Source organism: Nipponia nippon, unplaced genomic scaffold, assembly GCF_047370975.1.
Source record: "Nipponia nippon isolate SJK-2023a ecotype South Korea unplaced genomic scaffold, ASM4737097v1 scaffold_9, whole genome shotgun sequence".
Lineage (NCBI taxonomy): Eukaryota > Metazoa > Chordata > Aves > Pelecaniformes > Threskiornithidae > Nipponia > Nipponia nippon.
Genome location: NW_028262413.1, coordinates 8,395,756 through 8,421,396, shown reverse-complemented (window position 1 = coordinate 8,421,396; position 25,641 = coordinate 8,395,756). Strand labels below are relative to the sequence as shown.

The 25,641-nt window shown below is 42.6% G+C and overlaps 1 protein-coding gene across 27 annotated transcripts in view; it reads left to right on the top strand.

The window, feature by feature from the left end:
• The window catches only part of MAGI1 (membrane associated guanylate kinase, WW and PDZ domain containing 1), a 359,795-nt gene that overhangs the window by 229,433 nt on the left and 104,721 nt on the right, over positions 1 to 25,641 (top strand). The window contains exon 1 of one of the 27 annotated variants that reach the window (XM_087743426.1): positions 18,359 to 18,377. The exons of the other annotated variants lie outside the window; for them this stretch is intronic. Within the exon in view, the coding sequence (XP_087599552.1) occupies positions 18,374 to 18,377 (4 nt within the window). The 5' untranslated portion in view covers positions 18,359 to 18,373. Of the gene's footprint in view, positions 1 to 18,358; positions 18,378 to 25,641 lie in introns of those variants that run through there. 27 annotated transcript variants of the gene reach the window in all.

The following is a 25,641-nucleotide window of genomic DNA, read 5'->3' as shown; positions in this document are numbered from 1 at the left end:
TGCAAACAGTAATGTGTCCATGGACTGTTTGAGTTTATAGATGTGTCTAAGACCTGATTTTCCCTGTCTCACTCTAAAGACCGTAATAAGGCTTGCAGCTGGGTAGCTTTGGACACATATCATCCACCCCTGTGCAAAAATGCGGTTGTCATCAAGCAAATGTTTTCCAGAGTTTCACAGAGGGTGGAGTGGGTCCAGACCTTTCCTGGAGGGGTCCGAACCCTAACCCAGCAGCCTGAGCTTTGTTGTTCTCCCAGGATGCCACTGCCTGATTAATCCCTTTTCTTGTGGGATATGGGCTGAGCAGAGATTGGCTATTGTTGATGTGAATTATGGAGTGGATGAGCATATCATCTGTTGCTTTTAGTGGTATGCACTATAAAATACTCATACAGGCAGTTTAAATGAGCTGAAAGAAGATAAATAAGATGGAATGAAAACTGTAAAAATTGTGAACCTTCAAGTTGCATATGGACTGCCTCACCAGAGGAGGATGCTTTTTGGGGATTCAGATGCCTCTAGTAGGATCAGCATATGAAAGCATATGTCTGACTCAGTTGTCAGTAGGGTCAGGAAAATTTAACTAACAATTTAGTAAACAGCAGCAGCAACAAATCTGTGGGATAGGAAGGCCCTTTTAAATTCCTTATTTCTGGGTAAATTTCCAACTATGATTTTTATCTGCTTTTTTTACCTTTGTTTTTCTCCATGATGAAAGCAGGTGAGCCTAGAAAGGAAACAACGAGGTGAACTGTACATAGAATATTGCCAACCAAAAGTGTAAAATATAAAATTACTGAAAAAATGAAAAAAGGCCTCTTTTTCCCCCTGTCATCTGCCTTGCAGGCACAATTATAACTAAGGACCAGATTTCAGACAGAGGAGTGATTTTCAACTTGACAGTGTCCCTTTTAAGCCCTCATTGGTTTGCTTGCCAGTGACTGGTGTCTGGATAGATATACGATTGGAAAAGCACAGTTTGCAATATGAGGTCCTGTTTTTCATGTGTCTTTTCACAGTGTATTTAAAATACTGGTCTTCATGTGTCTTCTGAGGTTTTGTAGGATGGTGAGATTATCCTACCATTTTCCTAGATTTCATAGTAAAAAGGAAAGGAAAAGCTTTTCAAAATATTGGATAGTAATAAGTAAATAAAAAACAAATAAACCCTCCATGCTACTGCCTAAAAAGAGTTTCACCCATGATGACGATCTGCTGTATAGGTTGTCACTCTGCTTAAATTCCACGGCGGAACTGTGACACCATCTGTTCCCTTTCACTGTGTGCAAAAAATGGTTTCCTTTCATTAGCATTAAGCTGCATAAAGAGACTGGAGATCTAGAAATATCCCAGTCTTTCAGTGACACATACCTTCTTAAGACAGAGTTCATTACAAGTATCACTCATATTCCTAAGAAAGAATGGGAGGCTTCCAGTAATATGCTATTAAAGGTCTTTGAATAGCAGGAAAAAAAATTAAAATCACCCCATCCATACGTTGCAATGAAACCAGAAAGCTTTCTGAGATGTGTTAAGATGATGTTGATTCAGAACAGCCATCTTTACTATTGCATTCCCTGAAGGCAGTGGGTCTGCTGGAAGCCGGTGTTGGTATGGTACCTGGGCTGCTTTGGTGCTTTTGGTTAACGGTTGGACTCGATGATCTTAAGGGTCTTTTCCAACCTTAACGATTCTATGATTCTGTGATTCTGGGATGCAGCGATTGCCTGGACGTGGGACAGACCCCACTATGCCCGTCCTCGGTGACTGTCAGATTTTAAGTTACTGTCCTCTATTCACTAAAAAGTTAGATCAGGGACCTCTGCGAAGTCCTAGGATGGACCTCAGTTGTAGAGTTGTGCTTAAAGTTATGCATTTTGCTTTCATTGTGTCTTTTCATTGATCACGCTGTGTTTTAGTGTCGTTTTAATGCTAGCGCACTGAACTGTTGGCGATGACAGAGAGATGTGTATTCAGCAGCGCCTTGTTGCAGGCTTGTCTTCTGACCGCTCTGTTAGGATGACTTGGTAAATAAACGCAAGGCAGGAGAAATCAGCATCATTCTTCTCTGAAATGCTATCTATATGTAAATCTGTGGTGCCGTTTTTTTCCCTTTAAAAGTTGAAAAGCACTTTGAGTTCCTGTTTAACGGTTGCTCCCTCTGAATTACATGAAGCAATGAGAGAGGTCAGCCAATGCTGTCCTGCGGGAATGAAACCTCTTTTTGTTGGTGTTCCATGAAGCTGTTGCAAATAACATTGGAGATGCAGCGAACGTAGAGCAAAACAAGCCACCAGAATTACACCGCATACCCAGTGGATCGCAATCATAAAATATTAATCAGGCACTGCAGATCTGAGCTGTCATCTCCTCATATGAAACAAGGCACATAGCCCCACTCTGCCCCTTCCTCCCGAAGGCCCCAGAATTAAAATATTTGTTAGTTGTGATTAATAAAGACACCTGACTGAGCCCTTGTTGACAGGAATAGTCTCTCAGCATTTTTGGATCAGGTTTAATGATCAAACTAGAGAGCTCGACAAGCACAAGCCTACACTGAGTACTTGGGGGAAGGACAACATATTCGGTTTAAGCTTATGCCAACTGGTGAAATTCAGCTCCCTTGGATGTGACTGTGTTACACTATGACTTGAAAAGTGGTTTTGTCCAGTTATCTTTTAGCAACTCCTTTTTCCTTTAAACCCTGTTAGTTCTTCTCATTTCCCTTTTTCAGCAGTGAGAAGAGCAGTGTTGCTCAGGCGCATTTTGAAACTTCAGTTCTGGTGACATCTCCCATTTCAAACCAATTTAATACCACCACAGCTCTTTCTCTACAAGCTGACAGGCTGGGATGAAGGAGTTGTCAAGATGTAGGAACTTTGCTTGCCATACAGTCACAGGGAAAGACTTCTTTGACTCGTTCTCGGATTTGGTGTTATCAGAGCAGCTGGTAATTTCTCACTTGCCCGTCTAGTGAGGGCCTGCTAGTTCCTGGTCGAAAGAGCAGCGTCTCCTGAACATGCATATGGTTCGTCTGCTTAGTTTATTCCATACAAAGAGATACTTAGGACTGTGGGATGCTGCTGTGCATAGCCTGTGTGCTTACAGCTGAAGCTGGCCTGAGCTTTTTTCCCACCAGAGACTTCTCTCCACCCAAGCAGCAATTTTCACAAAATGTGTTGGAGCTTGAGTAAGTTTAAAATTTTCTCCTGATGCAAAATAAAAGGTCTGATTTTACTACTCTCAGATTAATTGACGAGAATTTGACTACAGCAGTATCATGATAATGGTGAAAGAGAAAGCAGGTATCTGTAGCTGGCTACACTGTGAAGGTCCCAGGAGCAACAGGAATCCTTTGCAAAGCAGTCCTGATTTGGGGAAATGCTCCTCTGAATTCTTGCCTAAATCGCATTGCTTCATGTTGCGGTTCTTAAGATGACTTACAAAAATATGAAATCTAATTTGTGACAGCAATTTGTGATCCAGTGTGTAAGGAACTGATTGGACATGTAGAAAGAGGAGGCAGGACTTGCTGGGATTCAAGGTGCTGGGCTGCAGCGTTTGCTCATCACTACATAAAGTTACGCCTGTCCTCCACCACCCTGTCCTGGTGCAGAAATCCCCATGACGAGTCCGGAGGGCAGTCGAGCTTTGTGGCCGAGTGCGTGAGCAAGCTGTGTCCCGCCACACCGGTGATGGGTGGGTACCCAGGATCCAGCGGTGTAGCAGCCAGTGGGGAAAAAATGGTGGACAGTAGAAGGAGGCTTGAGAAGGGGTAAACCTCCAATGCTGAAATGTGCCGAATATCCCTAGATTGTACACTGAAAAGAATCAAATCTTCCCCTTCCCCCCAGCTAGCATGTGTAGTGTTGTGTCTTGCAGATGAAAATCTGTGTTAGAGCTGTGAGCAATTAACACATTTCCTGAGGACACATGGAGAGAAATGGAACTTGCATGTGATCTAGCGCAGTTCTGCCTTAATAGATCTTGGCTATGCCTATGATTTAAAATTGTTTTTCTGCCACACAAGTTCATGATGCCAGTGCAGCCTGCTTACCCTCCTGTATTCGAGTAAGTTGCTGGGATGCTGTGAAGCTTCCCATTGAAATGGATTCAGACTTTGATTCAAATTCAGACCGGCAGTTTTCATCTTGAAAAATGTGCTTTGCCTTCTCTTTAAGGAGATGCCTTCAGAAAAAGAAAAAAAAAAAAAAGTAGTAATGAGTAGAGTTGAATGGGAAGCAGTTTTCTTTCTTACAAAGTATTTTAAGCTATCTGAGCAAGAACGTTTTTATAAGCTCAAGACCCATTGCATTTTTTGTTGAAGAAGGATGAGACACAAATGAGAAATAACCCTCATTGCAGCCAAAACACATGCTGGGGAGAGCATGGGAGAACTGCCCTTTAATAAACCGGTTTGGTGCTCACCGCACTCCTGGAGCATGGAAAGCACATCCAGTTCCTGCACTGCTCAGTGGAGACCGGGTGTGTACAGAAAGGAGAAGGGCTGGATTAACATCTGCGTGAGGAGGGAAACAGTGGGCAATGGGGACCCTTGGGGAAGAGGAAAGGGTGGAGATGAAAAGCAATAGAGCAGTGGTTATGATCTGGGGAACGTTTTTCAGATAGCGTGGCATGGAAGAGGAATAAAGACAGTGGGCTTTTTGGAAAAAGGCTCCCAGCCTTAAGCTTCAGAGATTTGAGATCGATGTGAGATCTGAACATATCAATGACTTTTCTCTGTAATTAGAGCTCCTGATACTCTTGGATGCTGTGCGTACACCGAGACCTCATTCAAAACACTTTAGCACAGATTTTAGTACTGTGCTGGATCAGGGCCACCATGATAAATACAAATGTTAATGATTTTCCAGACTCATACTTAAAATTCAGTGGTTGAAGTTTGCAAACTGATTGTGCAGATTGCCAAATTAGGTCCAATTACTCAAATTTAGATGAGCTTTGCATAAAACATACAAATGTGTTCAATGCAGTATTCTGCTTAGGTCTGTGATTTCATTTCACCAGGCTTATATTTGCATGAGTTCATTAAAATTGGTTTCATTTCTTTTTTTTTTTTTTTCCCTAGCATCGCTTTGAAAAAGTTGTATTTAAGCTGGGGAAAAATAATATAGAACAGGCTTGTAATTATAAAATGAAGCTAAATGAAGTCATGCAGCACCGCTGTGGTCCGTTCTGTCGAAGAGGGAACCTGAGAGCTCATTACTGAGCCCAAAGTTCAAACTGACCACTCTCTGTCAAAGGTTTCTAGTATATCAGTCAATTAAATGAGACCTTCTGCTGTACGGTTATCCAGTCTCTGTGGTCCAGTTGTTGATTGGTGGGGGAGAAAAACATTTCCACTTCATCAGGACTGCTCTTGGTTTGTATTCTAATTAGTATTTATTTTTCTTATTAAAAATACTAACTTGAACAAGGAAGCACTGCTCCTCTTCTGCTTGTTAATCCTTTGGAAAAAAAGCGAGACATCTCTCAGCCTGAACAAATGAGAAAATCTCCAGACAGGCTGAAGGTTTTAATGAGGTTGTTACCTCTCTCTAAAGCCACCCGACCCTTTCAAAAAGGTGACGGTCTTGCATCTCCTGGAGCATGGAGACATGCCTTCTTGTCTTTATTAATTGCTTTGTTTATTGCGGTGTAAGGTATCCAAGTGTCAAAATAATATTTATGTTTATTTAGAAGTACCGTTTAGTGCTTCAGTAAGTTATGGTTTGTTATTTGGAAATGAATTTATCTAGTTCATGGTCCAGATGTGAAAAAACACACTTACTTTGCATGCAAAATCGTTTTTTAAAAAAGAACTGTAATACAGCTATACACACACATACCATGTGCGTGCCCGTACTGGCATAAGAATGAATTATCCATGCTGTGAATCAGTACACTTTTATTAAACGATAATCTCCAACAGTCTCAAAGAAGCCCTAATGTTTTAATAAATCGGTAATGAGCTCCTTAAAAAATGTATTATGGTATCTTAACAGCAACTTTGTAATCAAGATTGCAAACCCATTTTCTATTGCAAGCAGGTTCCGACCTTCTGCTCTTTCCGAGCCTTCTCCAAAGCATGGTTTTCAAATTGAAATTCCTTGTGCGTGGTGGGGAGAGATTGTTCCACCTCTCCCAATCCCCCGTCATCCGAGGGCGATTGGACAAGGTGTTTGCTTTCATTCTTCTATTTTGTCAAGATATAGCGATTTTGCTTTTGAAAAAGTGTTTGTAGCTCTCGGATAAAGTGGAGTATGTCAGAAACAATTTTCTATAGGAAAAAATATTAGCGTTTGGTTGCCTGCCATGATGGTTATCAGGTATTTTTAGAATTGTAGAGTTGTTCACAGGTGGCAAAATTTTGTGAGACAATACTCTCTGACCTCAGTAAACCGTGTAAACCTTAGTTACTGCTTGGGTGTTGTAGCTTAAATACCTTTCGGTAGTCCCTTGGCTTGTAAAAAATAGCCATGAAAATAGAAACCAGTCTCTGGAGAGTCCAGAGTGTCCTATTTCCCCACTACTTCCCAGTGCAGCAGTCTTAAAAATCTTTATGTGCTGGATCTGCCTTTGTGAGTGCAGCCCCTTTCGGCGTAGGTGCTCGTGGGCGATGCGCTTCTCTTGATTGGAAATGGGAACAGTAGCTCCGTTATTTCTGGAATTATTCCTGGTGAATGCTAACAGTTCAGCCGCTTCCTCCAAGTGCTACGGTGGTGTCAGCGTGAGTTTTGGCATGCGAAGATGTGAGTTTGTGCGGCATGCACTTACATTTTGTTTCCCCACTGTCACAACCAAAACAGGCAAGACGGTCTGGGCAGAAATGTCTAGCACAATTGATTTTCAGTTGCTTTCTCCATGAAAGCTGTTGCTTATTCATTTCATTTGTTTCTCTGCTGTATTCCAGAATAAAAGACATAGAAAATACAGACCTCCAAGAGATAATTGTGTTAAGTTTCGAGGCTAATCTCAGTGACCGAGCTGTGAAATAGAGGGTTGTAAATAAAGGCTGCAGTTATCCTTGGTCTATAGTCTTTTATAAACATTTCAGAATTTTCACTCTCTCACTCCTAGCAAGGCGTTGATTGTATCGGTCTGAGTTGCCTCATCTAAAAAATGACATGGGTAGTTTTTACCTACCTCCCAGAAACGCGGGGAGACTTCACGGGACAAGCGGCGTGCATTGCCTGCCAGCAGCCCCGTGCCGTGGGACAGCCCGGCTCCCTTCCCGCTTTGTGACCGTGCAGAGTCCTGCTTCCCTGGTGCTCAGCGGCGATGATGCATCTGCGCTCAGTGGGAGCCGAGGTATTTGACGCCTCTGAAAAATGAGGCTTATAGCAAATAGCCTGTTCAAGCAGTTTATAAAAATGAACTCTTTAGTCTTTGCCATCTAAAACAAGACAGCAAACTGAGGCAGAGGAGGGAAGGCCAAGCAGACAGGCAGCTGCAAAACTCTGGAGCCTTCACCTGTCTGGGCTGAGCTTGTTCTGCCAGGATGATGGCCTGCTAAAGAAGCAGGGAAGGCAGCAGAGGTAAGCACGCCACTGGCTGCCAGCAGAAACCAAAGAAAACAGTCACTAAAAAGAACATTTCAACTGGAGCCTTCTAATCAGAGGTGCTCGGAGGCTTCCCTTTGCCTTTGGAGGTCAGAAGGGGTTGCCGTCTGCAGCTGGTCTGGCCAAATTTAATATGACGGAGGGCAATGTGACTTGCAAGCCATGTTTTGTGGTATGGGGAGGGGGTTGTGGTCCAGACAGGATGACTTCTTCTGAGCATCACCTCCCTCACAAGGAACAGTAGGAGCTCTCAGCCGCAGGGACAGGGTTGCTGTATGTGTCACCCTAACTTCTATCATGCTGTTTTGTGTTATTCCTCCAAGAGAAGGGTGGATTTAAAATTGTGTGAATAAATTAACTCAGGAATCTGTCTCTTGTGACTTCCACCTTGAGATTTACTAAGCATTACCTAAATTTGTACTGTCAAGACTTGAAATATTTCTTTATCTTCCTATTTAAGTGAGATCCATCAGGGCCATCCATATTTCCTCCAAAGTTTAAGCAAAACTAATGCTACCACTGTCTGCGTTTCCAGAGATAGAGAGATGGGCCATTAGTGTTGTGTAGTTGAGCACAGTAAAGGCTGGCCTAATTCAGTCCAACTTAGAAGAGAAATTAATGTGAATACTCATAGGTTTGTTGAGAAATGAGCTAAATGTTTACATAAAAACTCAATCCGTGAAGCTCTCAGAGTGTGGCTTAATGGGCAAAGCATGGGAATTAAGGTATGTAGGGGGTGGCTGCAGATATGTGTTTATGACCTTCTTTTGTAACCTTGGGAAGCTTTTCCTTTTCTGTAAAATAGGGATAACAATACATCCCTGCTTTAGTAAAGTGCCTTTCAGTGTACTGATGAAGTGCTATATACAACCAGCCCAGGATAAGAGCCTTTATCTGCCGCGTCAGTTATTCCTATGCTAAGGCTGGCTGCTGGAGAAATAAATAGAACCTGTTCCTCTGTATTAAGTGACTGCTCGAGTTCACGTCTGTTCTATATTTAAGCATGCAGTTATATGTTTTAAGGCATACTTCTTTCCAAGTTTTGTTATTAAGCACATGTGCCTTTCATAGTGTCATCGGGACCATAAAGTTTAAATGCTGGATGCAGAAAGGGGAGAACAAGAAAACCTTTTAACCTGTACATTATTAGAAATCCATTTCAGATGATCCCTGTGGAAATGTTACTGATAGTTTTGTTTCTGAAGGCAGACAGTAACTAGTCATGATTTTCTCCAGAAAGGAAATAATATGAACTGTGCAAAGCCTAATGAAGGGGAAGTGGCTGACCTATTGTGAAAATTTATAGCTTTCTGGTGTTGCCAGGTTTTTATGTTAATCTTGTTGTGTTGACTGTGTGTTGGGAATAATCGAGAAACATGGAGGACAGAGTAGTTTTTGTAGTCCATAAATTATTATCATCTAGCGAATGTACGTTATAGCCTTGATCAACAGCAGCACCCGTTTCTTCTAAAACTTTTCCAGAGTTTAAGTCACTTTAATATATCAAGTTATGAGGTGTAACAGAGTTCAGAACAGAGTTGTGTCCTATACAAGATCATTTCAGGGAGGGATTCCTTTAAACCTCAAGGAGAGAGGACAGGAGGAAGCGAAAAAATGAAAGAAAACCCAGCCTATGTATAGTGGAAATTCTCTCATTTGAGTTCTGAGCATAGGTTTCTTTAGTTATAACAAAGATACAACAGCAATGCCCCTGCTGTATTTGCTGCTATTGCAGAAACTGGAATGCTACGTAAGACCTTCCATGCTGGGAATGATCAAAAGTCGCCCCGGGGTTTTGGCTCATCCTTTGGTCTTAAAATGCCTTTTGAAGAGAACATATGTGGAAGAAGTCAGAGCAAGGGACAAGGTGCCAAGGTTTCTGCCGCGGTGCCCGACTGCCACTGAATTTCAGGAGCAGCTGGGTGCAGTGGGAGGTGAGCACCTTTGGGCATCCGTTGAGATGGCTTCCAAAGCCCTGCTCAGCAACTGGCTTTGCTGCAGGTTTGTCATAAAATCCTTTTATTTTCCTCCTGGTCTTCATGAGCAGTCAATTATGTGTGATCCATAGGTTATCTCTCCATATTGACTGCAGATTAGAAAGAAGCAGCCATGCCGCTCCTAAATAGCGATGTTATTGGGGGTGCTGCTGCGGTCTTTCTGGGAGGAGTGCTGCAGCGTGTACCAAGCTGAAACCTGTGCCTGCAACATCTCTTTCATTATTAACTGGAATTAACATATAAAAAAGGGACTTTAAAGGTGCGTTATGTAAATTAATCCTAGGCTTCAGAGGAAGAGTGGCCTTTCTGTGTTAAATACACTTTTGTAGAGTAAAATCTGTGTTTGCGTGTGAATTGTACAGCAAGTATGTGGTCGTGATAACTGAGATACATTTATCATGTATATTTGAACTTACCATCTCAGCTGGACTTTGAACTTGTGCTGTCTTGTGCTTAAAAAGAAGAAAAATCTGTCTCTGGCAAAAGCAAATTCTTCCTTCCTCCTCTCTACCCACAAATTAATCTTTTACATGACATATTTTTAATGTCACACAGATAGCTGGGAAATCTTCCTTCTTCCTTGCAAAACTCAATGTGCCAGAGCTGAGGGCAGGATGGAGTGGATTTACCCTGCACCAAGCACAGCTTTTCTACATGCAAAGATGCTGGGTGTTTACAAAGGTTTCCTAGAGAGCCTGAGAAACAAGAGCTGTATGTTACTGAAGCATGGAAATTTTTACCTACCCTATGAGAGGCCTGCCTCTAGACTTGAGAAAGAACTATGCAATCAGACTTGAAAGCTGTCATACTTAAAAGCTCTCTTTTTTTTTTAGTGTTTTATTGTTTCCTGCTGAGTTTCTATATCAATGCAAAAATATGTTTCAGTACACTGCATGTATTTTTATTAAACCAGGGTCCTTCTAATTTTTCTGTGCACCACTGTAGAAGAAGGAACATCTGCAGAGAGCTTTAAAGACCGCTACTGGGAATGACCACTGTATCTCCAGACGGGCTTTAGTGCATAAGGATTATTTGTGTTTGTAATAGCTGATGAGTCTCATTCATGTTGGTTTTAGTATGGCTTAAACTTAAAGCTAAAGAAGACAGCTTGTGCATCCTGGACAGCAGATTTAAAGCTGTCTCACTGTTTTTTGTTCTTGGTATAGCGTGGAGTAGCCTGGAAAAGGCACCCTAGTCACGTCCCAGAACTATGTCAGCTGCTGTAGACACTCAGCACGGAATCGATATGCAAAATTACCAACAACGTATGATGCAAACTGATGTAGAAAGGAAGGGACTCTGTGAAGCAACTTGTTGGACTGTAGTTGGTGGTCCTGGCACCCTGACAAGCCCAGTCGCTGTCAGGAGGGTCTTTTGATTTTAGATTGTCATAAAGAAAGAAGACTTGAAAAGGAATGTGTAGTACCTATGGCTTCTCAGAATGAATGCCTATCAGCATTACTGTAAGCGGAAGAGAATAGTGTGTAGGAGGATGCAGAAAACACTGCGAAGTTGTCAGTGGGTATTCTCTAACATGAAACAGCAATATGTAAGAGAGAAAGGTATATAGTGACTTAGTAAGGTCTCATATTAACTAGTGTTTGATGGTCCCTCTGTTGTGGAAAGAGGAGTTAACAGATTCCACTTTGGTTTTCTCACCATCACTTGGCCTCCCAGTAAGCTGGCCGCAACTCTCTATAATCTCAGAAGCAAAGGTAGAAAGAGATTTTGTGCCATCACTCTGCTTTTTCATTCCTTCTGCTTGAGGGAGATCAGCATTTTCTCCACCTTTCACCCTTGGCATTCTTCCATGTTGTTTTTAATTGCAAAGCAATGTGGTGCTTTTTCCTCAGCCAGAAGAGTTGGCACATAGTTCTTTTGTGCAACTGAGGCAATAAACTGCTGTATTAATCACTTCACACAAGGTAATAAACAATAGCAGAACTGTTGCTTTTACCTCTCAGGTTTCTACTAAATAGTCCAACTTCCTGAACACCGTAGAAGTGGGATCCTGAAACTGGATTTAAGTCCGTGTCTTTCCTATCATCTCCTGCCTGACCTTACACCATTTGAGATGCCGAAAATAAATCTCATTTGGAGTGTAATTCCTAAAACGTGGTCTTATTTGGAAGCAGGGTTGTAGACAAACTTTGTGTCTCATATACCTAGTAAAGTCTCATTTAGGTGCGGGGAAAAGAAAAGTCACTTTGCTGTACTTGCGTCCTGAGCCATATGGCTTTTTGTGAAATATTGCTAGCTGCAAGCTACCTTTCTCCTCCAGCAAGATTAGAACGAAAACAGAGCTAGGATTACCCATTTGGGATGGTTAGAGATGGGATGTGAGAAGCCCTTCAAAATTCCCCTTCTCAGCGTTGCTTTTTTTGCCAGCAGTACAAAGCATTGCACACACACCACAGCAGATAAAGGGAGTTTGGAAATCAGAGACCCAAACCAGTTTTTCAAAGTCATGGTTTTTGATCTTTTGAGATTGACACTACTTTACTTTCCCTAAACACACTTGTAAACACCAGTCTGGGAAAGCACTGCAAGAACAAAGATTTCGGAGACACCACGTAAAGGTTGTAGGCTGGCGAGCTCCCCAGCGTGCTGGAGGAAGAGGTTGCACTCTTTCTTCTTTTTCTGCTGGGGATGGGAGACCCACATCAAATCTTTGTCAAGAAGATGTTACAGTTAGAAGCAAACAGTCAGATGAAATGCAGAAAACGAGCATTTGAATGCATTTAGCCCAGTGCAAAGATAAGATGAAATGAATTCTCCTCATTTATTTCACCATACTTTAATTGAGTAGTTGGTCTGAAGAGGACTAGGCAGTGAGATGCTGCAGCACAGCTGGGCTATGGTCGGTGCTAAATGGTGGTAGCTGGATGTGAGCACTTAAAAATCTCAGAAAAGCTCATATGTTGTTGTTTCCTTTAATTTTTGAAAGCAACAAAGGTTGCTTGCAATGTAAATGCTTGCTGGAATTTAAATACACTTAAGACAGGACAAATGCCAGAACAGCAATTTTTCAGGTTAACAGTCTTTGCGATGTTGGTGGCAGTATTTCTGCACAGGGTTCTCTTCCAAGCTAGACACAAAGCAAGGGTACTTGAAAAGCGGAAAACCACAAGTTTTATAGTGGAGAAAGCTGTAACTTTCCCTACTGGGACAAGGTGCCCATCAACTAAACAGCTGCTCTGCTCTGCAAAGGATACTGCCAAGGTTATTAGTGTCTACAAACTGAGTATCTTGCTGATAGTCTTTTGTGAAGTATTTAATTTCTAGGTGAAGGAAGGAGGAGTGAATAAATTACTTCATCCCTTGTCAGATCTCTCCTTTGTGAAGTGCAGCCATTATGCTCCCAGTTTGGGATTGGCTTCCATATTTTTTAATTACAGAATTAAAATAACATAGTGATTAAACTTTGCTCAGGAGCAATAGCAATCTCAATTGTTTAACCAAAAAAAAAAAAAAAAAAAAAAAGCCAAAACCCTAAGTTATAACGTGGACCATGTACACACTAAGTGTATTACAGTATGTTAAAAAAGCTCACTTTCATATTTCAATATTTCAAGGGGGTTCTGTGGCATTTCTGCAGTCTGGTTGTGCTGCTACAATTTCCCAGCTGGGCCAATACTGCTACCATGAGGGAGAGAACATGCCAAAGCTGCATGGAAAACTGTTAAATTCTTCAAGGATTGGCTGCCAGAGTAGAATGGGCTTTGGGAAGATTTGCTTATGCAAGGAGCCTGCATGATACTTATCTCAATGAATTGGGCAGCCAGAATTGTAACAGGATCAAGAAGTGATCCTGAGCCGATTCTCAAATGCTTTTTGCTGTCAAATTTGACTTTTTTTTTTTTTTTTAAGTGTGAAAGAATAATTTCCATTTTCATGAATATCACTCCAAATGTATGAGCTGCAAGCATAGAGCTGACTTGTTGAAATCAGGGAACGAGACTTGTGTATGTTTATGTGATTTTGCTTTAAAAGACAATGGTGGATAGATTCAAAATTCAGAATTCAAAAGAGGTTTCTTAAGAAACGCAGATGCAACCCAGAGGAGAACTTTCCAATTCCAAATTATATTGCTAGGATTTTTTAAAATAAAACTTGACCTACATTAGCAGTCCCATCTAAAATAGCACACCGTGCAGGTGATTTCCATGTGGTTTTATTTTCCAGCAGTTTACTGTGCTGATGGCAGAATTTCTTCCTTAATAATGCAACAAAAATGTAAGCAAGCAATGGTAATGCAGCTGCCAAACCACAGCCAGAGGTTCATGGTCGATTCAGTTCATGGAAGAAACCTTGAGATTAGAGAGACAGCAGAAGGCGTTGCTTCTGTCTTAGGTGGAGAACTGACTTGTAGTATATCATGAAAATGTGACTAGGGAGAACCTGCCACATGGTGAGTAGCCAGGACGTCTGGGGCGCTGATGAGGGAGGTGCTGGGGAATGTACCAGTGAGCCTGAAAAAACCTGTCCTGTTTCGAAGGAGTGCACAGAAACATAGGAGAAGAGATGGAAGAGGGAGAGGAGGGTGGATGAGCAATCCCAGGGACAGGATGAAGAAGCTGAGGCTGTCAGGTGAAGTACGGAGGTACTGATAAAAGCAGCAAGGAGGGGTTGACAACAAAATTCAGTGCCACTGAGGAAGCCGGACTGGTGACACTGGGTTGATGATGCTGGCTTGGTTGTGCTCCTGAGGTAGCATTCATCTCACCTGACTGCAGATGTCTACACCTGAGCTAACGTTCTAGGAGCCCTCTACGGCCAATGAAGAGAAATTGATGCTCCTGGAGTGCAGCTCAGCTCATCATAAGGTGGTTGTTGGCCTGAGTGGTGCTCCAGATGTGTTTGTGGCTCACCGTTGAGAGCAAAGCAGGTCTGGAGCACTAGCTCAGTTTGAGATGTCTACCTTGTCAGCCTCAAAAGCTAGGTGAGATAGATGCCACCTCCAGGACACAACCCAAGCCCCGCTGCACCTAATTACAGGGTTTTTTGGTGGACGTTAAGGGACAATAGAATTCACCCTTAACAGCAGCAGTACAAAAGAGATTTAAATGGCAGAACAGCAGTAGAAGAGGTTTCCAGCAGATAAGTCTGAGCTGCTCCTTGCATGACTGGCTGCTCTGAAAATGCAGTTCATTTGGTTAGGTGCACACTGGGTGCTAATAAGAAGGCTTGTGTTGCATTATTTCATGAGGTGATGTCAAAGGCTACAGAAGATCTTGTTAGTAGCTGTGGGAGGACTATGATGTATTCTTATTTTGTTTTCCCTTCTTCCGAAGGAAAAGGGTAATTTAGTACTTTTCTCATGGGAACCAAGTGCTGGAATAAACTCCAGGGTCACGAAATCCAGTGACCCTGTTCCCTCAGGCAAACACATAATATCATCCCTTTCATAAACTGATCAAATATTTGATCTCACAGAAACCCAGCAAACTGCAGGTTATGCTGACAAAAATAAAACAAGCTTTTGTAGGGGAGAAAGAAGGATTGCTCTATGCCTTTTCCCATAGCTCTTTTGTTTGTTGTTTTATGCAGTGTGGTGTCAGGGCTTTACTGAAGCTGTAAATATAGGTTTTAAGAGAAGATTTGGATTTGTTTAGTATTTGAACATCTTTGTGCTGTCCATGGTAATTCTCACCTATCTCCTTCGGGCTTTGAAACAGCAGTCATGTTTATAAATGGCTTTAAGATAATTGATGAAAGAGACGACTTGCATGAAGAACAAAGTAGTGCTGAAACTTTGGCTGAGACCTATCCACACCTTTCTGGTGCTTGGGGAAATATAACTTGAAAAGGGGAAAAGGTTTTTTGTTGTGGGTTTTTTTGGGTTTTTTTCCTCTCCACTTCCACGTGCCTTTGTTCCTGCTCGTGGAGGTTGCCTATAAAGCGCAACTGCTGTATTCCAAAGCAGACTTTTGAAAAGTAACTAGTTGGTCAAAGGTATAAATAAACTGTGTCAGATAAAATAAGTGAAATAAGATGCCAGAATTGATATTCCCCATTATTAGAAATCACCTTTCCTTATTACCCTGGAGAGGCGGCTAGCTGGGTTCAGGGTATGTCCTTGCAAGAGGGCTGAATGCAGGCCCTGGCAGCTCCTGCAAAGCACCAGTGGCTTGTGGCAATACAAGCTGGAAGGTTAAAAATAGACCTAAAAATGAAGCATTTGCTTGAGAAATAGGTGTAAAGATCTATTAAAGGTTTAGGGATGATCACATAGCCTTCTGTGTGTTTTCTTTTTAACTGTAAAAGAAGTGAGCAGTTGCTCACAATGTAATGAAGAGAAGAACTCATGAAATACCTACAAGGAAATTAGTCAAGTCCTCTATCGATTTTGTTTCTTTGAGGTTACTTACTGTAAATAAGCTCTGTAGAGAATTACATACCTCTTCCAAAAACCAAACTGGAAAAAAGCTCTGGGACCGAGAAGCCACCAAACTTTCCCAACACTAATTTGAAAGAGGGCTGGGGCCGAGAGCTGATGCTAATGTGTTGTGAAGTGCCGCTGCGTGTTTCAGAAAGGCGAGGATGCTTCTCCAGCGGTACGGAGCAAGACACGCTGCAGACGCTGCGAGGGGCGGAGGCAGGGGTGCGGGCAGCAGCCACGCTTTGCGATCTCGCCTTCGCATCCCCCACCGCCTCCAAAACCCTCGCCGCGGCGGGGCTGCCACCGGCATGCCTTTTCCAGGCAGGAGCCCTCCCAGGCGCCAGGTCTGCATTGCCCATTCCGCGCTCGTGAAGGTTTTTCTCACCTCGCGCTTCCTTCTGTGCTTGACATCTCTTTTTGCGTCTGTGCGTTCGGGGTGGACACAGGGTTGCGGCGGGGCTGCGGTCCCCCTCCCGTGCCGTTTGGCCGAGCTGCTGGCAGTCACTAGTCGACAGAAGCTGATGATGGATGTCAAGGCTGGGAGCAAACAGCTGCTGATTTGATTATTACTGTTTCATCTCCTAACCTTTTGGAGCATTATGGGAGTATTTATTCACCTAGCCACGCTTAATGGCATTTGGTGCAGTACTTCCCCAGGAACAATGAAGGAGTGGTATTGTACAGAGGTAGTTTAGAAATTCCCATTCTTGTTCTTTGTATTTATTTACAGATAGGGGGAGAGAAGTGAAGAAGATCTTGCTGTATGGGGGAATGGAAAACGTGGCTGTTTGACTGGGAGCAGTTACAGACATAGGTGTGCAATATGTTAATAAAGTAATTGTGCTATGTTGCTATAAAGAGGATGGCTTCGTTATAAAATTCTTGGTTTAATACTGTCATTATAGCAGATGTATAGCATATGAACTAATTTGCATGCAGATAAGGAGGCTCTGACAGCTTGGTAGCATAATTACTGCATAGCATACAGCTTGCTAGTTCTGGGAGCTGAAGCTGTTCCTGGAGGGGTGCTCATGGGACTAATTACTTTGGCTTTGTTAAATTTAAAATAGTGTATAGCCAGGAAAGAGACCCCTCTTCTGTGCTGCGTGGTGTTGTGTACAGTGAGTTACAGAAGCCTTGGACTGCTGCAGCCATTTTAAGCCATGCAAATGCCTGGATCTCAGCACCTCCCAGCATAGTGGAGAAATAGACGTTTATTCAACCGGGAAGCCCGTATGAGCTTCCAAACAAAAGCTGTTAAAGCGCTGATACTTCCATTTATTAAAAATCCAGTTAGGTCTTTTTGATGAGTGAACAAAACTGTAGCTGTAGTAACTTTGTTTTGTTTAGCATCTGATGAAAGGGGATGCTGAATGTGTGAACTTAGACTGGTGAATGGAGTCTCTGCCCTTTCCCTGGTGTGCCTGTTGCTTTACTTCACCATACCTGTGTCTTCGTGGCTTGTCTGCACTTAATTTCAAACATATTTCTCCTTTTTTTTTCCTTTGACTGTGTCTGCAGTTTTTAAAGATCTTATTGAGGTTCCTTTATGGATTTCAAAATGTTTAATTCATTACCAGGCCATTATAAACTGAAGGCATTTTATTTTCCTGGGGAAATCAAGACAGAACCACAGGAGATTATTTTTCTGCCGTTACATCCCCCCCCCCTCCCCCTTCCCCCCCCCCCGCTACTGTCAGATTAGCTTGCAGAGAAGGCAGGAATTTGTGAATGCACAGTTGACTTTGATTACGTAAGCTGGAAATTAGCAAACAGTATGGATTTATTTCAATTCCACTAACTTTAAAAAGAAACGCATATTAAATTGGAAGTGCCTTAGAGCATCAGACAAATGGGAAGCCAACCAGAAAGTGTGTATTCCCTCCCCGACCTCCTGCGGTGCAGCAGGTGATGCCGGGTAGCTGGGGGGACAGAGCTGCTGGGGTTGCAGGTCACGCCGGGGCGGGTGGGATGGTTTTGGCCAGGGGGGTGGGAAGGAGATGAGGACCGGTTTGTACCTAGGGGGCTGGGCTGCTGTGGGCTCTCTGCCATAAGGGAGGGAAGAGGCTGCATTGCTGGGGCACACAGGACGCTGCGATTTCTGACATCTCGCTGGGAAGGTCCAAGGGGAGCACCCTCCTTCCCGCCCTATTGGTGACACAGCAGTGAGGGACCGGACCGCTTCGCTGAGCGAAGGTGATGCTCGAGCAGGTACCGTGACAGTCTCCTTCACCCAGCTCCCTGGAGGTTTTACCCCTAACTCGGCAGAGCCTGGCTGTCGTGCCAGGAGGGCCCTCGCTCCGCATATCCTCACCTGCTGCTCCTCTGACCGCAGCAAGCTGGGATGGGGCTCGGCGTGGAGCTGCGCTCCTAGAAAGCAGGCGGGCGGTATTGAGGGGCGGCTCAGCCACTTAGCTCCTCTGCTCTGTTTTATGGGTAAGGATGTTGTGTTCCACTGCCTTAACACATTCACTCCTTCAGGGTAAATGTTGCAAAACCCCTGGATCTGTTTCCATAATACCCCCTGCTAGACAAATATTAACTTACACCTTTTTTCTTTTATGCTAAATATTTACCTAGGTATTTTGTTTTGCAAAATTCAAGCTCATCCTTGTCAGATCTGCTTGCATTTTGTTAATCTGGGAATATTAATAGCCTGCTGGCATTACTGCTAATTTGGAGTTTATGCTGTAGAGTGAATATAGTAACGAGTTTTTGGAATGGTTTGTTAATCTTATCAACATTCATTATGCATTTATTAATAGTAATTAGAGCCAATCACAGTGTTGCATTTGGAACTTTTTGTATCAATCAAACAAGCGTTTTTTGAGAAAATTATCATTTAATGGGGAATTTAGTATGTTAATATTTAAAAAATGAGATCTGGTTAGAGAAGGGGTACAGGAACACACTGAACGTAATGAACAGTTTTCACCAAAAGTCTTGTCTCTTCCTTCCCTTCCCCCCACCTCCCAAAGCAAAGTAAAAAGAGGAGGGAGGAGGGAAAGAGCCTATGCCTCTTTAAACAAAAATTACTCGTTGCAATGGTTTTATTAGGCTTTTTTTCCATATAATATCAGAGATTTCAAGGCAATTCTTGCAGGTTATTCAGGCAGTTTTAATGTAGTATCGGATGCATGTTGTGATTTTTTTCTACGTGCCTTCATTTTTGGTGCTGAACTTGAGATGCTTTAAAGGTTTTTGATTTTTAAGAGGTCGGGAAGGAACACAGTTCTTTTGAAAATCAGTGCTCTGTGCTGTCTTGACTGGGTGCCCACTGTCTCAGCCGCGTAATCAAACCTTTCCCTGCCATCTGTGCTGCACACTCCTCCAGGTAACTTCACAGTGTCCTTTTAGCACAAGTCTTGAATGAGTCCTTTAGATCTCTTGCAATCACATGAACAATAAAAGGAGTAGGAGCCTCTCTAAGGATTCATGATTGGACTTTGTTGTTGTTTCCTTACCAACTCTGCTCCTCCATTTATGCTCTTTAGGCCTGCTGTTGCCACTCAGGAAACAGATTATCCAACACTTCTCCATTTGCCAGCCCAATCAGAGATTCCTCCTGAATCAGCAGTGCTTATTATCTCCAACTGTACATAATTATGGTAGAGAGGTTGCACGACCGTAGCTGGATAATGTCAGCAATTCTATTAAAGCCCCATACTTTCAGTATCCTGAAATGCGGATATAAAAACTCACTTTAGCTTTATAGTCTTTCCAATGGTGAGAGATAAAGTGTGTGCAATCAGCCTTGAAGCAGTTAGAGAAACCCAGAACAAAAAATTCCTCTTTGGGATGTCAGTTGTATAAACGCGTTGTTTAACTTGATCTTTGCTCACTGCCAGACTGGATAGTGTGCGACAGCCTGCAGATTTTGAACATAAAGCAATAATCATTTCTCTCCTGTTTAGAAAGCTTGTAAATAACCGGAGTCAATTATATTTTTGCAAAAGTATTAAGCATCTGAAGTTAGTGACCAGAGTCGTCGTGAAAAGATCAATAATGCACAAACAGAAGGAGTTGCAGGTTGGTGCAACAAAGGAAAAAAACCAGATGTTTGTTCCTGTTTTTAAAATGTAACAAGTGTGCCAAAATGTCATGATTATTTACTAAGGGTGAGGAATGACTCCTGCAGAGCTGTTCTACTCCAGGAAACGTTTGAGTATACATATTTAACAATCTAATAATACAGTTGTATAAAAACTTTTATATATATTTAATCAGTTATGAAAATGGTACTTGACGTGAGCCTGTTTTACAAAGGTCAGCTTTTCACAGTTGTTTAAGTTTTTAGTGGCATTTTTAACCCTTTTTCTTGCTGCACAAGCTGCCCTCTTCCTCCTGTTACCCCCAGCCCCATTTGCAACAACATGAATTAAGGGCAGGAGGCTGGCATTAACCTAGGTCCCCGGGGTCTCTGCAGCATGAACCAGCCTGATGTTCCTTAAAACATTCAATATGGTCTTTCTCAAGCAGGAGAAGAGCGTGGGACTTAGTCTCTGCTCAAGAACTCAGATAAGAGGTCTGCCTCATGCTCTGCTGGTTATCATATTCATACCAGCAGAGCGACCGGTGATGGTTGCAATGCTCTGTCGGAGTTTTGACACACTTCTAATTATAGCATACAGTGGTGTAAACTCCAGAGGTGATAATGAAGCCCGGACCCATGTGTCAGCAGAGCTTTGAAGGGGTGATGCATTCTTGTTCTGCACCGCTGTTCCTTATTTGTATGTTTGTGGGGACACAGACTCGTGCAATCATGTCTTGCTTATTTTCACTGAGCCGAGAGGTGAAACATGCAGAGCAGCGGAGATTTGTGATTTTATCAAGGTAATTGAGTATTAACTATTTGTCTTCCCTTTGGGAGATGCACAAGGAGAGAGGCAAGGGCAGAAGCTGTTTATACGAGACCTTCATAAAACTTGTTGCCTAGAAAGTGATGACAGATCTTCAGTGCTCTGATGTCCGATGAAATCTCTCTCTGCTTCTGAGCTTGGGCTGTAGGAAATGAGTGACCCCTGTGAAACGACCTTATTTATATTGCACAAATTGAGCATTCACAAAATCAGAATGCGGAGCATGTGGAGGTACGCAAAGTGAGGGAGGGGCTGCATTGAAGTTGAGCTAGAAGCGTGCCCTGGGAAGGTGCGTGATGAAGGCTCTCTTTTTCCAGAAGTGATGAGCATAACCCTGGCATTCTCTGATGCTTTCCTAACTGAGATGTGAACCCATCATGCAGCCCTCGACACGTTCTGCTCTTTAGTCTTAGCACGTGAACCAAGCTAGCTCTCAGAGAGAGAGGTAACATCAACTTTGCCTTTCCTTCAGGTTCTCTAAGGAGAGAAAAAATAACCTTCCAGGATTTAATCACTAAGAACACCTTCATGTCTGGATGACCTGGCAAGTTTAAGTACACCTGCTTCTTAATGCAAATAAGTCCATACAGCCCATGTGACAGATTTGGTCTTCTATTTGCTTTGGTGGTGACAAGAGGTGTGTCTTGAAGCACAGAAGGAGGGTGCAGGGACTGGCATCTCCTGTAGCCCCTACTACTTAGTGGAAGAAGTAGGTAGAAGTGGCATTATGGTGTAGTGCTCCTGCAACCTGTGTGGGAGGGGTGTCCCCACCTGGACTTCTCATCCCTCATTGGTGAGAAGGTTGGGAACTTATCCCAAGGTCCCAGTTATGCATTTGAAGGATAGAATAGACTGACTCTTATGGATGCGTTAGATGTGGGCCAAGGGTATTGTTCTACCAGAAATACCTATAACAAGATGGAATTTCAGTCTCCAGGAGAAACTCACAGAGGTTGTCTGCTGCCCTTTGCGCTGGGGTAGAAGGGGTTGAGGAAGGGAGAAACCTGATTTAGCAGAGATTTAACAACTACTGTGCTCCAAAAATTTCAGTATGTGTTGGGAGCAGATCCGGCAAAACTGGAGTTATACAAAAAGCAGGAAATTTTTGCTTCTGAGCTTGCCTGTTTCTGTCCAAGAGAGGGACAGAAGCCCTGTGTTTGTGAGGGAGGGGGGAAATCCTTGAAAAAAATGAATTAAAAAAAAGAAAAAAATATAATAAACCCTTCAGTATAGTCCTGATGTGCTAAGCCAGAAAACTGCAGCCCTGCACAAAGCTGAGAGCTGAAGAGTACAGGCATTATGGTTCATCTATCTCTCTGTCTCTCTAAACATGTTCTTTCAGTCGTCTGTTACCAGCTTTTATCTGCCTGGACCATGATCATCATACACAGCTGTTCCCAAGGTTATACAGAATATCATTTAAAATTAGTTGGAATTGTTTAAATCCAAATGCAGCTACTGAGGACTGCCAGGCTGTGCTGCCCGCGGGGATGTTGTGAGGATGAGCCAGCAGCGGGAGGTGGTGATGTGCAGGCAGACCGGGAGGGCAGGGGGCACTTGGAGGTGAGGAGGAGGTGGGAGCTGGCTGAGCATGTGGCATTGTGCTTATCTGTGTGGAAACTCAACACCTCACCAACTTTTAAACCTTTAATCTGCAATGTGACTTTATATAAGCCTGCATGTGGAGCTGAGTGTGTGGCTCTGTCTACGCTGTTAAGTGTTGATCGCAGGTGTGTAAAGGTCCTTGGCTGGATCTGAAGTTGAGTGTTGCTCGTAATCCAGTTGCACAATCTCTTGCCCTTGGCAAGCTGCAGCACCTGCCCTAACAAATCCATAAATACCTGACTGCTGAGCTCTGTCCTCAAGTGACTGCAATGTAGATGTGCACTTCGTAAAAACGCATTTAAAAGAGGCATACTCTAAACAGATGAATGAGTTGGCTTGGATACCTTTAAAAAAAAAAATCCTATTCTACCAGCAGACTTTACTACAACTCTAACATAATTTAGAACAACTCTTCCCTCCTCCTGAAATTTCTACTACGTGATTAGAGTGTTGCCAGCTCTTGTGATTTGCAGACTTAAGAGAAGACCTTGAAGGAGGTCATTTAGTCCATTCCTGTACCTCAAGGCAAGAGTGACTATGCCTGGGCATCATCCCTGAAAGATGCGATAGGGAGAGATGTTTTTATGTCCTTCATGGTTTCAAAGAGGCTGACCATTAGGACCAATTGTAGGTGCCAGCAGGGATTCCGCACTGATGGTACCTGAACACTGGTGGTAGGTGCCTTTGGGGGACCACCCATTTAGTTCAAAACTTGGCTTTTTCATGGTGAAGAGTAGGGAAGGTGTCACCCTGAAAGTTATAAAATCAGAACTGCATGTCTTGAACATCACAGAATTATTTTTAAGATGGTCTTTTTTTTTTTTTTTTTTTTTTTTTTTTGGAGTCTGTCTTGATTTTTAGAAAGGGAAGGAGTGAGCTGGCTTGGAAAGCTATGCTGGATGCTTAGACTGCTGATGCTACCGATGTGCCTGTGACAGCCCTTGAAAGAGGCCACTTTCTCTCCTCCAGTAACCTCACCTTCTGCTCTCCTCCAGACCCAGAGACAAACTAGTTTTACAGTGTTTTGGCATCAACAAAGTAAATAGCTAGTTTAGGGCTATCCAAAATGTCTCCTACTGCAGAGCCAGTCGTCCTCCAAGCTTGCATGTTTTGATGTTGAACTCTCTTAAAAATCTACCTGTAAGTGTCCCATAATAGGGTAGAGCTTTGGAAAATCTATTTTTTACCTAGAAATATCACCCAAGGAATCTGAAGTCCTTTGCATGGAAACGGTGTATGGGAAAATAGGATGTCATCAAGTAGACATGTCCCATCAGCCAGTCCATGAAGTTACCGACCTGCATCTGTAATACAGAGCATACAAAATAAACTTCTTACTAGCAACTCATTTTTCTTCTCATTACTGGTTAGGCCTGGGAAGAGGGACAGCAAGTGCTGGATGGCTGAAAATTAGTTGCTTTATAAATTCAATTACATAAATCTTGTGACCATTGCTACCTGACAGGCATGTATACCAGTCTGGATTAATATATTATTATTTGTAAAGTCACACATTGTGATAACTCTGTAGCCATGGTTTCCAAAAAGATTAGGCGTGTGAGCTAAAGATCATGAAATAGTACCTCATATAGCCTGTAGGTACCTTCAGCACTTGAGCTTTCATTGGTGTCTTCTCATGGCCACATGCGTAACTCCCACTGGTGCTAATGAGAATTGCTTGTACACACCAAATGGGGAATAGGCCAGGAAATCACTTACTTGTCCTTCAGAGACACTGTATCTCGATCTGTGACAGGCAAGAGTCACAACTGGCACAGTTTACTGTGAACCATTTCTGCTGAATGACGCTGATGTCTGCGCCATGGAAAATGTCTGCTTAGGTTTGCGGTAGCAAGAGACTTCCATTAATCAAAGAAGCTTTCTCAAAGTTAGACTTTTAAAAAGTGTGTAAGTTCATCCTTGTGCATTTATCTTGCAGAAAAATTCTGAATCCAAGCTCTTGCTGATCAATGGTTGCATTAATTATGCACAAAAAGTTCAATTCTGCCAGCCTTGTTCACTTTGAATGCTGCTTTATCCTGGGAGGAATTGACTTGCATTATGCAGGTTGGACAAATTCACCTACAGTCTGAACTTCTGTAAAAGTCTCCAGGGAAGGTCAAGTTTCTGTTATTTTCAATAATAAATGAGATTCCCATTGAGTAAAATGATCCAAGAAATAAGCTTCAGCTCCCTGAATAATGGTTGTGTGGCCTCTAATGGAGAGCTGGGAAGAACCGATAGCACTGGAGGAGAGATGAATCTCTCCGAGCTGCAGGTCTTGCAGTTCTTAACTCGTAGAGTTGGCTCCAAGGAAGCACAAGTGTTAATGACTTCTTATGTATTTTGAAGAACGTCTCAGAGCTGTGATTTTAAAATGTACTTGCTTACAGTCTTGACCTATCTCAAGTAAAGCTCTTGTAGGTGAAAGCGAGCTACAACCATAAAAGAAGAGTGGTATTTGGGTAATAGACAAAATACTTTCTCACAGCTCACGGCGATGTTTTCCACTCACCATGTTTTTTTGCCAAATGGATGTTTGGAAGTGTTAATAGTTGTGTTTTCCTCTTCAACTCTGGAAGTAGCCTAATTTGGCTTAACAGTCAGAGAGAAAAAATAATAAAATAATAATTAATAATAATAATAATTAATGTGATTTATTCATCTAGAAAGTGTAAAGCATAACTTAAACAAATGGCAATAGTGGTAGGAAACTCTAGTGAATGTTTCAAACTTCAAATTTTCTGTTGAGGTATGAAGTGACCTGAAAGGAGTGAGTGACAGTTCATCAAAAGGATGTATATTTCCTTGTAATACTGTTTTATTGGCTCTTTCCAGTTATTAATCTCAGAATTGCTAAAAATATATGGGATAATGGATAATTGCTACGCAGAGCTCTAATTTACTTTACTGCACAGACGCTGTGGGAGAGTGCTTTAGCTACTTTGGCTCTTTTGTATTGCCTCCAGAGAGAATTTTACCCATGTGTTTTGCTCCAGAAGTCATCTGTTGTTTTTCAATGTATACACATAAACAGCTCTTGCTGCTACTCCTAAATATTGAGTCAGCAGTTCCCTCTGATGAAGCCATTACCAAGGACTGTCACATTTATCTCAACAGATCGGCATCACAGAGCATGTAATGCTATTAGCCCCAAAATGTTGTCTGCAAACCACAGAATCGTGGGACACAAGTGACCTTCTGCTCTTTTGCTTCCTAATCGGCTCTGAGCTTGG